The following is a 13,415-nucleotide window of genomic DNA, read 5'->3' on the forward strand; positions in this document are numbered from 1 at the left end:
GATCTCCAGGATGGAACCCTGGTGCTTTCCGTAAGGAGCGCGTTTCGTCTACTGGTAGATGGCATGGTCTCCATACATTTCTATGGGAGCACCGAATTCCCGACAGCCTTAATCAGGTCTTTTCGGTGCTTCCATAGAAATGAATGGAGCACATTCCAGCGGCAGCATGCTCTCCCCACTGAGCGTTAGGTCTTGTCCAAGTAATCGTGGGGGGCCCCAGCGGTTGGACCCCCCGTGTGATCAGCTACTTATCTCCTATCCTGTAGATAGGGGATAAGTTAATTTTCACTGGAGATATCCTATAGAGTGGGGATCAAAAGTTGGGCACCCCAGATAAAAATTAGTATTAATGTTCATAAAGAAGCCAAGGAAAGATGGAGGGGGCGTGGCGTGATGTCACATCCCCAGTTCCGGAAACCCAGAGGTTTCCGAAACTTGAGAATCAGCACCCGCATAGAATGCGGGTGCTGCAGCGAGATCGCGGGGGGTCTCAGCAGCCGGCCCCCCATGATCAGACATCTTATCCCCTATCCTTTGGATAGGGGATAACATTTTTTTGCCCGGAATACCCCTTTAGGTTCCACTACAGGAAAAAGAACATGGCACCCATGTGAACCACTGGGCCGTCCACATAATACTTGGAGTCTTTTTGTAGCTGCTTCCTACTCTGGTTTATGGATGGAGCCAAAAATGACTGAGTGCCCTAGTAAGATACTTATAAACAAGTTTCCTAAACCACCCAACCCCTTTCTGGTGGTATTCCAATCAAAAGCATTTATGGCATTGCCACAGGATATTTCATCAATAAATATCTAATAGCATGCTTAGCGGTTTCTATAAATCCTATAGACTTTACTAGAAAGAGCTGAGCATCAGGCTTGTCTCTGCCCACAACTGGACAGCCCTAGATTGCACAATGGGGGTCACAGAACCCCTGCTCTTCCAATAGCATAAGGTCTCAGAGACTTTTATAAAGTATTTTCAGATATCTCAGAAATGGTTTTGTTTGGAATTCCCCTTTAAATGAAACCTTCAGAAACAAACATATACATGCAATAGCCTGCACACACTCTTTGCAGACCCTCAAAAAGTGGTAAATACTACAGATGATTTCATCTTAAAGGGGGTACTCCAGTGGAAAACTTTTTTTATCAACTGGTGCCAGAAAGTTAAACAGATTTGTATAAGACTTCTATTAAAAAATCTTAATCCTTCCAGTACTTATTAGCTGCTAAATACTACAGAGGAAATTCTTTTCTTTTTGGAACACAGAGCTCTCTGCTGACATCACGAGCACAGTGCTCTCTGCTGACATCACAAGCACAGTGCTCTCTGCTGACATCTCTGTCCATTTTAGGAACTGTCCAAAGCAGTAAATGTTTGCTATGGGGATTTTCTGGACAGTTCCTTAAATGGACAGAGGCGCCAGCAGAGAGCACTGTGCTCATGATTCAACCGAGAGCTCTGTGTTCCAAAAAGAAAATAATTTCCTCTGTAGTATTCAGCAGCTAATAAGTACTGGAAGGATTAAGATTTTTTTAATAGAAGTAATTTACAAATATGACAACAGTTGATTTAGAAAAAAAATGTTTTTAGAAGAAAAAAAAAAAGTTTTCAACCAGAATACCCCTTTAAGGAAACATAAAGTAAACTTATGGGTACTGGAGAATTGTCCGACTCTCTGCTCCTCTACTGACAGCTTCATATCTACACATAAGACTTCAATGACTGATAAGTAATGATCGGCCTCTAATGTCATAATACAGGATGTTGTGGTCTTAGTTATAACCCTGTGTGAAAACGGAAATAAAGAAGGTAACATTACAGTACTGTCAGACCGGGGAGTAACAATGTCTACACATGTAGCTGAGTTTAGGGAACCCTTTGCTGTAGCATTCCAGGATTGGGGATATATTCATAGGAACACATGGACTGTCATTTGCATAATATTTTCCTTCTGTGGACAGCAAAGATTAAACACAGTTTATCCCCATGTATTTATTTGACAAAAGTGCTCGGGGATAGATTATTATAATGTAATCTCTTACTTAGTGAGATTTTTCTCCACAGTTTGCGGGAAAGTATCTGCACCTGGATTTTATGCGTATTACAGACATTTGGAATTTATTAATGTCTCAGTAGAGCAGTAGATGTGAAAATGATTTCATTTTGCCATCTTTTTTAATTGTTGCTTTTTATCAAGCCTGGTTTACATTATAGGAAAGACATTTAGGAGCGGCGTGGTCCTAGATACAATGGGTGAGGACAATCTCAGTACTTTATCTATATATGCACCTTAATGATATGTAGTATTGTAGCAGGTTGAGGTATCTGACTGTTATTCACAGGAGTGCGTTCCGACATATCGGGGGCAACAATAGATAAAAACTGCACAAAACAATTGTAGTGCTGTATTAGACATTATAATCCATTGGGATATACTGACAGTGCATACAGTGCTCCCTCAAGTTACAATATTAATCGGTTCCAGGACGACCATTGTATGTTGAGATTATAACTCTATGGAAATCCAGTAATTGGTTCTGAAGCCACAAAATGTCATCCAAAAAAAGGAAAAAAGTGAGGATTAAAGACAAATAGGTAAATAACTAATACAGATAAAGAAAGTCCTTACATATAAAAGTAATAAAGATCTGCTGGGAGCTGTAATCACTGTCTATGTAGAGGACAGGAGCTTCTTCAGGGTCCGGTACAGTACACAGTGTCCTAAAAAAGTAACATGGAGCCGTCCTCACCTGGAGCAGCTAACCCTGGTACAGGTAAAGAGTAGTACAGAACATGCAATACCTCCCTGTACTGTAGGGGGCGCTACCAGACACCAGTCAGTGCATACACTTAAGTAATACAGGTGAAGAGTAGTACAGAACATGCAATACCTCTTTGTACTGTAGGGGGCGCTACCAGACACCAGTCAGTGCATGCACTTCAGTAATACAGGTAAAGAGTAGTACAGAACATGCAATACCTCCCTGTACTGTAGGGGGCGCTACCAGACACCAGTCAGTGCATACACTTAAGTAATACAGGTGAAGAGTAGTACAGAACATGCAATACCTCTTTGTACTGTAGGGGGCGCTACCAGACACCAGTCAGTGCATGCACTTCAGTAATACAGGTAAAGAGTAGTACAGAACATGCAATACCTCCCTGTACTGTAGGGGGCGCTACCAGACACCAGTCAGTGCATACACTTAAGTAATACAGGTGAAGAGTAGTACAGAACATGCAATACCTCTTTGTACTGTAGGGGGCGCTACCAGACACCAGTCAGTGCATGCACTTCAGTAATACAGGTAAAGAGTAGTACAGAACATGCAATACCTCCCTGTACTGTAGGGGGCGCTACCAGACACCAGTCAGTGCATACACTTCAGTAATACAGGTAAAGAGTAGTACAGAACATGTAATACCTCCCTGTACTGTAGGGAGGCGCTACTAGACACCAGTCAGTGCATGCACTTCAGTAATACAGGTAAAGAGTAGTACAGAACATGTAATACCTCCCTGTACTGTAGGAGGCGCTACCAGACACCAGTCAGTGCATACACTTCAGTAATACAGGTAAAGAGTAGTACAGAACATGTAATACCTCCCTGTACTGTAGGGGGCGCTACCAGACATCAGTCAGTGCATGCACTTCAGTAATACAGGTAAAGAGTACAGAACATGTAATACCTCCCTGTACTGTAGAAGGCGCTACCAGACACCAGTCAGTGCATACGCTTCAGTAATACAGGTGTTTTACCAGTTTTACCATCCTGATTGGTCAGTTCTTCCGGCCATTGACACATTTCTCAGATCTGGAATGTCCGTAGTATTGTATGTTGAGTCTGGTTTCAAGTTACAATGGTCAAGAAAAGACCAGTGTATGATGAATCTATTGTATGTTGAGACCATTGTAAGTTGAGGGATCACTGTGTGTATATATATATATATATATATATATATATATATAGTGCTTTGTGATACAATACTATTGAACCCATCTTTTTTAATTGTTGCTTATTGTCAAGCCTGGTTTACATTATAGGAAAGACATTTGTAACATTTCCTAATTTATTGTATTTCCTCTTTTTTTCTGTCTGTGTTTTCCATTCTGGATAACTTTGTGCACTTCGCACAAGCCCTGTCTTTAGATTTCCTGGCATTCTGTGTGGGGGTGTGTGTGTGTGTGATGGGTCAGTACAGGGCTCCTGCGGTGCTGGTGCAGTGGGAGACACTGGGACAGTGGTAATGAGTGTGTCCCTGTGTGTTTGGGAATGTCTTGTGCCGCCTCCGCTGTCAGGGAGACTCCATGCTCTGGGAACAAGCCTGTGTAGCAGGAAGGACAGCCCCTGAGAGAGCGACACACTGATAGGGCCGCCTGAGTCTCTGTGACTGGGCTTGTGTGTGTGTGTGTGGTGTTTTTTCTTTTTTTTTTCTCTCCTTGCAAACTCCATGCTGGGAGCTCATTCACTTCACATCTACCTCTGAGGCAGCGCTGTTCAGAGAGAGAGAGAGAGAGAAGCACACACACACAGGGAAAGGGGCAGGGACACTCTCTGATCTTTCACCTGCCCTCTAACCGGTTGGTAAGGCCAGGGGGAGGCGTTGCCATTTCTGCTGTGCCAATCCTAGCTTGCCCGCCTGCTCCACTGACAGAGCTCCCACAGACACTCACAGTGACATCAGTCAAACAACTTGTGATCCGGGAAGCAAATCAGCCTCAATTAGATACTAATTAAGTATTATGAAAGTTGATTATTTAAGTGAATTCAGCTTTGGATTCTCTGACTATGGTGAGTACCTGGCACTTGCTTTTGTCTCTTTTTTTTTTTGTTGCTCTTCCTACATATTAGAAGTTTTAATAAACAAGCTTGTGGGTGTTGATATATTTTTTTTATTTTTTATTTTTTTGCATTGTGTTTCTTCCTGACTCTCGGGTGTCGTTTCACTTTGACTATAGCTATTGTTTGTTCTAGTTTCTGTTCGGCTTTATATAGTGAAGCTTACAGTCCAAAATAGGGGCACTGCTGTCCCAAAAAGTTTTCTGCCTGTCACAGAGGTAACAACTGCTCCTACATGGGGATAGGATGCTCACGCTCGAAGAGCGTGAGCATCCTATCCCCATGTAGGAGCAGTTACCTCTGTGACTGGCAGAAAACTTTTATGGAGTCAGTTTTGGTTAGGACCGGTACTAGAATAGTTTCGGAGAGGTGATCTCAGGCTGTCTTGTTCTTTTCGTGTGGACCTGTGCCCATTGTGCAGTAGTGGTAGGATGGAAGGGGTTGGGGGGGGGGGGGGTCAAGTAGCTGCTAACATTATGGAGCGTTTTGTGGTGGTTGGTATTATATTCGGCTGTATTGTGTGACTTTTATGAGGCTCTGGATAGTAGCATTGGCTGCAGTAGAAGGAGACGGGGAGAGAGAGAGAGGCTACGGTTTAGGGAAAACTGCTTCCATGTTATTCTATCTTAGGTTCTGGTACTTCAGGTTTTATTTGTAAGAGCGTGTGCGTAACCTGAAAGGAATGCCATTAATTTGGGACAAGGTAGTGGCTGTTGTGAGGAGTGATCATTATTGTAATTTTAATATTTTATTTTTTTGGGAGGAACCCTGTTTGCTTCTCTTATGTTGTTAAGTAAATGGAGCTCAGGTGGAGGTAACATTGGGGGGGGGGGGGGGGAGCAGGCGAGGGGGCAGTCGATCGGTGGCAGTTAAACCTTGCAGGCATTGTCTGCACAGACGGTTACAGCAGCACATGTGCGCAGGGGTTTCCGTGGTGACTGATCACACCCAAGAGATCACGGTTTCGGCATTAAAACAGTAAAGAAAAAAAAAAAAAGAAAAAAAAAAATACACCCTGTGTCTGCAGCTCTGAATATCATCCCATAGCACAAGCCCTCCGTAAGCTTGAGCCCCTCTACTTTCTTCTCCTTACTTTTCTGTAAGAGCAGAGCCCTCCCATAAAGCCCGATATTGTTAAGGAAAATGTACAATTTCACCGATGGCTTAGGCAGCGCTATCACTAAACTTTTCGTGTATCGTCCATTATTTATTCATGTAGCAGTATGGCTCAGCGCCGCACAAATGACTTAAGTGCCCGTAAGTGATGGATATGTTCAGTGTCAAAGACACAGACCCCCCCCAGCAAGTGTCACCTATCTGTGCAACATGTGTCCCTGCAGTTGTCGGACTACAACCCTCACTGTCCACGGCACTTACGGATTGGTTATAACGTGCTATAAAAAGTTGACAAGTGCAGATCATGTAGCCGCACAATTTGATGGTTTAAAACTCAATATTTATTTCATCTGGACCACGCGGTGACAAACTGGCTTTCACGCGACTTTCTCAGGATTAGTAATGTTGTGTGGAATTTTCTACACATTTTCTTAACGTTTAATGATAAGTGTTTTGATAACGTAAAGACATAACGTAAAGACATATATATATATATATATATATATATATATATATATATATGTGTGTGTGTTTTGATAACGTAGATCTAAAAATAAAGACGTGTGTATATATGTGTATATATATATATATATATATATATATATAATATTCTATTTAGAAGGCATGTGTTAATTTTAGCGCTGAATTCTGCACTTGTGAGATAAATGATATTGTTGCCGGGGTGAGGTGCTAGTGTTACCCCTGTGGTGTGTGACAAGGATGAAGGTTGTGGTGTTCTGGGCCTCGGTCCACACATGTCCCTTATCATCTCATTTTCCTGCAGTTCACACAACACGTTCAGTGCATCGCTGTCAGCAGTAAAAGATGCCACTGTCGTCCCTAACTCACCAGGCCCCAAGATGACAGCAAATTTACATTTTTTAATTAAACGAGTGCTGAGATATTTTTTTTTTCCTTGTGCTTTACGAGAGGGCTGGGTTATGCAAATTAAATGGTTGTGTACCAAAGATTAGAAGAGTTGGAAAATAAATTTTGTGAACACTGTCATGAAAAAGAAGAGGAGAAAAAAAAAAAGTGACTGCTTGCATTAGCCTCTTTTAGTCTGATTTCCCCAGAGGCTGGGAGGAGCTTGGGGAAAAAAAATTTACGTTATGGTGTCAATGGTCTGTGACATCATACGTGTCTTTACAACATGGCGGATGCACAATACATATATATCTATGTGTGTGTCTTTACAACATGGCGGAGGATGCACTATATATATATATCTGTGTGTGTGTGTTTACAACATGGCGGATGCACAATACATATATATCTATGTGTGTGTTTACAACATGGCGGATGCACAATACATATATATCTGTGTGTGTGTTTACAACATGGCGGATGCACTATATATATATATATATCTGTGTGTGTGTTTACAACATGGCGGATGCACAATACATATATATCTATGTGTGTGTGTTTACAACATGGCGGATGCACAATACATATATATATGTGTGTGTGTGTTAAAATACAAACTGTACATATTACAATATACTGATTATAGGGTAAGATTATCTGTGGAATTAAAATGATACATTTTATCCCCAGAAGACGTTCGCTTTATCATAATTTTTCAGTGCGGCATGGTAGGATAGAAATTCTCTTAATACAAGGCTGAGGTCATTATTGCCTGTACATGACCAGTGCCGGTAATTATATATATCTATATATATATATATATCTATATATATATAGGCTTGAGAAAGGCTTTGTGGTGAGGCTGAAACGTCGCATTATACTTGATGGGTGAATAAAGACACCAATTTTCTGTATTTTGGAGTGCCGCTTCCCTTTTTGGGATTGTGCTGGAAGAAGGTTTTGGAGTTGAAAGCTGTTGGAGCTGAGCACCCACTTATGACTATAAGTCTTTTTTACAGTTCCGGCTCTCTCCCCTCTTTTTTCTTGTCTGCATATATATATATATAGATATATATATATATATATATATATACACACACACATACATCTTAATTTTTGTTGTAAATATTTTAGACAGTCATAGTGTCTTCATACAGTCTCTATACTACAATAGTTATTTAGAGATCAAAAGACTTCAAATTGTCCCCAAAAAAAAAAGAAAAAAAAGAAAAGAGGAGCACTTACTTTGGCAACTTGTGTTCAGGGCCTAGAACATATCATCCATGTCAATACAGAGCTGACTCATCAATACTCCTAGCATTCATGACATACTTTCATAGTTCAGGAAATTATGCGCAAACAACCAGGTCTCCTGAAATGGCAACAAGTAATAAAACTCTGTAAAATAAATAATAAAATAATAATAATAATACTAATAATAAAACTCTGTACAGCTGAACTAGTAAAGCAGTGTTTCCCAACCAGGGTGCCTCCAGATGTTGCAAAACTACAACTCCCAGCATGACAGTGTTTCCCAACTAGAGTGCCTCCAGCTGTTGCAAAACTACAACTCCCAGCATGACAGTGTTTCCCAACTAGAGTGCCTCCATCTGTTGCAAAACTACAACTCCCAGCATGACAGTGTTTCCCAACTAGAGTGCCTCCAGCTGTTGCAAAACTACAACTCCCAGCATGACAGTGTTTCCCAACTAGAGTGCCTCCAGCTGTTGCAAAATTACAACTCCCAGCATGACAGTGTTTCCCAACTAGAGTGCCTCCAGCTGTTGCAAAACTACAACTCCCAGCATGACAGTGTTTCCCAACTAGAGTGCCTCCAGCTGTTGCAAAACTACAACTCCCAGCATGACAGTGTTTCCCAACTAGAGTGCCTCCAGCTGTTGCAAAATTACAACTCCCAGCATGACAGTGTTTCCCAACTAGAGTGCCTCCAGCTGTTGCAAAACTACAACTCCCAGCATGACAGTGTTTCCCAACTAGAGTGCCTCCAGCTGTTGCAAAATTACAACTCCCAGCATGACAGTGTTTCCCAACTAGAGTGCCTCCAGCTGTTGCAAAACTACAACTCCCAGCATGACAGTGTTTCCCAACTAGAGTGCCTCCAGCTGTTGCAAAACTACAACTCCCAGCATGACAGTGTTTCCCAACTAGAGTGCCTCCAGCTGTTGCAAAATTACAACTCCCAGCATGACAGTGTTTCCCAACTAGAGTGCCTCCAGCTGTTGCAAAACTACAACTCCCAGCATGACAGTGTTTCCCAACTAGAGTGCCTCCAGCTGTTGCAAAACTACAACTCCCAGCATGACAGTGTTTCCCAACTAGAGTGCCTCCAGCTGTTGCAAAACTACAACTCCCAGCATGACAGTGTTTCCCAACTAGAGTGCCTCCAGCTGTTGCAAAACTACAACTCCCAGCATGCCCGGACAGCCGAAGGCTGTCCGGGCATGCTGGGAGTTGTAGTTTTGCAACAGCTGGAGGCACCCTGGTTGGGAAACACTGTAGTAAAGTGAAAACTTGATTCTGCTTGAAACATGATGGATTACATGTCACTGCCCACTATCACTGCTGAGGGGTCTTAAAAAGTGTAGTGATCAGACCCCCAGGTGAGCAGTCACAAAGCCATAATACCTCTAGTGTTTGTGTTTTTTTTGCCGCAATGTGTTTCTCTTAGAGGACGAGGGGACTTGTGATGGAAAACCAGATTATAATACGTCCTAACAAATGTCCGCTCAGGTTCCGCCTCCTGTTTACAGGTTGTCAGGGCCTGAGGCTGGAATTAACGGCATACAAGGCCCTGGCTCCATTACAGATGGGAGCAAGGGAAGTAGCTTCAGGTCATTGTGAGGAGATTTGGAGTTACCTTAGGTACAGGGTTTGTTTACATTTTACCAACAGTTTTCTGAACACCGCACCCTGAGAAAAGGAGAAAAACTGATAGAAAATGTACCTATATACAGTGTTCCCTCAAGTTACAATATTAATTGGTTCCAGGACGACCATTGTATGTTGAAATTATTGTATGTTGAGACCAGAACTCTATGGAAACCTGGTAATTGGTTCTGAAGCTCCAAAATATCATCCAAAAATAGGAAAAAGTGAAGATTAAACAAAAATAAGTAGATAAATAATATAGATAAAGCAAATCCCTACTTATAAAAGTAAGAAAGATGGGAGCTGTAAATCACTGTCTATTTCAGTGTTTCCCAACCAGAGTGCCTCCAGCTGTTGCAAAACTACAACTCCCAGCATGCCCGGACAGCCTTCGGCTGTCCGGGCATGCTGGGAGTTGTAGTTTTGCAAAAGCTGGAGGCTCCCTCTTTGGGAAACACTGGTCTATGTGGAGGAAAGAAGCTTCTTCAGGGTCCTGTACAGTATATACAGTGTCCTAAAATAAAAGTAAAATGGAGCCGCCCTCACCTGATGTCCAAAGGAGCAGCTAACCCTGGCACAGGTAAAGAGTACAGAACATGTAATACCACCCTGTACTGTACTGAAGTGCATGCACTGACTGGTGTCTGGTAGCGCCCCCTGCGCTACCAGACACCAGTCAGTGCATGCACTTCAGTAATACAGGTAAAGAGTACAGAACATGTAATACCTCCCTGTACTGTAGGGGGCGCTACCAGACACCAGTCAGTGCATACACTTCAGTAATACAGGTAAAGAGTACAGAACATGTAATACCTCCCTGTACTGTAGGGGGCGCTACCAGACACCAGTCAGTGCATGCACTTCAGTAATACAGGTAAAGAGTACAGAACATGTAATACCTCCCTGTACTGTAGGGGGCGCTACCAGACACCAGTCAGTGCATGCACTTCAGTAATACAGGTAAAGAGTACAGAACATGTAATACCTCCCTGTACTGTAGGGGGCGATACCAGACACCAGTCAGTGCATGCACTTCAGTAATACAGGTAAAGAGTACAGAACATGTAATACCTCCCTGTACTGTAGGGGGCGCTACCAGACACCAGTCAGTGCATACACTTCAGTAATACAGGTAAAGAGTACAGAACATGTAATACCTCCCTGTACTGTAGGGGGCGCTACCAGACACCAGTCAGTGCATGCACTTCAGTAATACAGGTAAAGAGTACAGAACATGTAATACCTCCCTGTACTGTAGGGGGCACTACCAGACACCAGTCAGTGCATGCACTTCAGTAATACAGGTAAAGAGTACAGAACATGTAATACCTCCCTGTACTGTAGGGGGCGATACCAGACACCAGTCAGTGCATGCACTTCAGTAATACAGGTAAAGAGTACAGAACATGTAATACCTCCCTGTACTGTAGGGGGCGCTACCAGACACCAGTCAGTGCATGCACTTCAGTAATACAGGTAAAGAGTACAGAACATGTAATACCTCCCTGTACTGTAGGGGGCGATACCAGACACCAGTCAGTGCATGCACTTCAGTAATACAGGTAAAGAGTACAGAACATGTAATACCTCCCTGTACTGTAGGGGGCGCTACCAGACACCAGTCAGTGCATGCACTTCAGTAATACAGGTAAAGAGTACAGAACATGTAATACCTCCCTGTACTGTAGGGGGCGCTACCAGACACTAGTCAGTGCATGCACTATAGGAATACAGGGGTTTTACCAGTGAAATGTCCATTCTGATTGGTCGGTTCTTCCAGCCCTTGACACATTTCACAGATTCCATAGCATTGTATGTTGAGTCTGGTTTCAAGTTACAATGGTCCAGAAAAGACCATTGTATGTTGAGACTATTGTATGTTGAGGCCATTTTAAGTTGAGGGATCACTGTATATATCTCAAAAAAAGTATGTGTGTCCCCTTATCTGCTTTCTGCATTCACATCCCGATTTTACCATCCTACTTCTTCTCACGATTTTTAACTTTGAAACCGAACAAATCAGCACGCCAAGTCGTATCCGTTGACTTCCATTCATTAACGATAGACAACAAATGCATCGGTTTTGATCCGCCTCCGATTTTGTACGATTTAAGATCGGAGATAAAATCGCAGTTGACCACGATTTTTTCATCCAAATTCAAAATCGGATCGAAATCGTGTCCGATTTTTTCATTTATTATTGATGTCTATGTAAATCGCATTGGAATCGTGTGACTGTGCGACTCTATCCAATTAATCGCACACAATTTTTTTCGTACGCATGCGCAGTTGACTTCAAAACACATACACTTCAAATATGTAAAACTTTATTGCCATTGGCATACATAATCATTTAAAAAAAACAGGATCAGATTTTTTATTGAACATCGGATGGAATTTTCATCTGTACGATTTTTGGATACGATTTTCAATCGGATAGCAAAGAAATTTTTACATACGATTTTTTGCAATCCGATTATTGGATGGTTAAATCGTGATGTGAACCTAGCCTTAATTTGGTGTTTCGTGCAACAATAGTAGGTAAACTATACACAAAAGTAAAAAAGAAACATTGGATCAAGCAGTCAAAAAAAACCGAAGACACTAAAAATGAAATCATAAGAAGATACAAGGCAATAATCCAGAGTCTCAGAACTACAAGACACTATAGGACCCAGTAAAGCAGTGTGACTACAAGCAGCAGCAGCGGCCCGTACATCTGCTGACTTGTATATACTATATTGCCTTTTTCACACATATTTATCATTGGTGCAGAGAAGTCCAGTTCTCATAAAACATTTTCATGTTTATCATAATCTCTTTTTTTCCCACTGCCAGAAGCTCTTCATTTGAAAGCTTTTAGGAAGTAGAAAATGAAAACTTGACAAGGAAAGTAATTGCAAGAATCTTGGCCTCAATTACCTTACTCTCCATAGAAGGGAATGTGGCGCCCCCTATGACTGTCCTGCATCCAGATTTACATTTGCAATGTAAAAAAGATTTTAATCAGTAAAGATCAGTTTAAAAAAAAAATAATAATAATAATAATGTGGCCCATAAATGAAGAGTAATCTGAATCTCTACTGCTATAATCGGGATTCCATGCTTCCCTGGTAACATTTTTGTGATAAAACAAGTAATTATTAAATATATATTTCTGACTCCATGTATGATTGGTGAATTATTATAATCTAAAACTGCAACTACAGGAAATCCACAAGTTCTACAATGAATAACATAAAACAGTGCCATAAACCTGTGGTTTTCATATAATATTAAATATTTAATAAATAGTTCTAATAAATAGTAAAATGAAAAAAAAAAAAAAAATATATATATATATATATATATATATATATATATATATATATATTTCCTTGCGTTTCTTTTTAAATTGATCAGATAGGTACAAATAAAGCCAGGCATCCATACAAAAATGCAACATTAAGGAAGAAAAACAATTAAAGAAACAAACTATTTCTCTTTTTTCTGCATGTACAAAAAAAAAAAAAAAAAAAAAAGGAATAGATGCACAGCATGCAGGGCGACAATGAGTACAACAGGGCAACCCCAAATTACCAAGACCATTCCACCCGCAAACAAAAAGTCATAAAGAAATTAAAAAAAAAAAAAAAAAAATCATAAATATATATATAATTGACAATAGCAAATGGCAGCTAGCTCATATAGAGT

At 41.2% G+C, this 13,415-nt stretch overlaps 1 protein-coding gene across 4 annotated transcripts in view; it reads left to right on the top strand.

The window, feature by feature from the left end:
• Positions 1-13,415, top strand: part of CASZ1 (castor zinc finger 1) — a 308,192-nt gene that overhangs the window by 245,870 nt on the left and 48,907 nt on the right. For 2 of the 4 annotated variants that reach the window (XM_056543804.1, XM_056543805.1), the window contains exon 1: positions 4,698-4,799. The exons of 1 other annotated variant lie outside the window; for it this stretch is intronic. In XM_056543804.1, the coding sequence (XP_056399779.1) occupies positions 4,751-4,799 (49 nt within the window). In that variant the 5' untranslated portion in view covers positions 4,698-4,750. Of the gene's footprint in view, positions 1-4,697; positions 4,800-13,415 lie in introns of those variants that run through there. One more of the 4 variants, XM_056543807.1, reaches the window with a different exon arrangement.

The sequence above is a fragment of the Hyla sarda genome, chromosome 10 (assembly GCF_029499605.1).
Source record: "Hyla sarda isolate aHylSar1 chromosome 10, aHylSar1.hap1, whole genome shotgun sequence".
Classification (NCBI taxonomy): Eukaryota; Metazoa; Chordata; class Amphibia; order Anura; family Hylidae; genus Hyla; species Hyla sarda.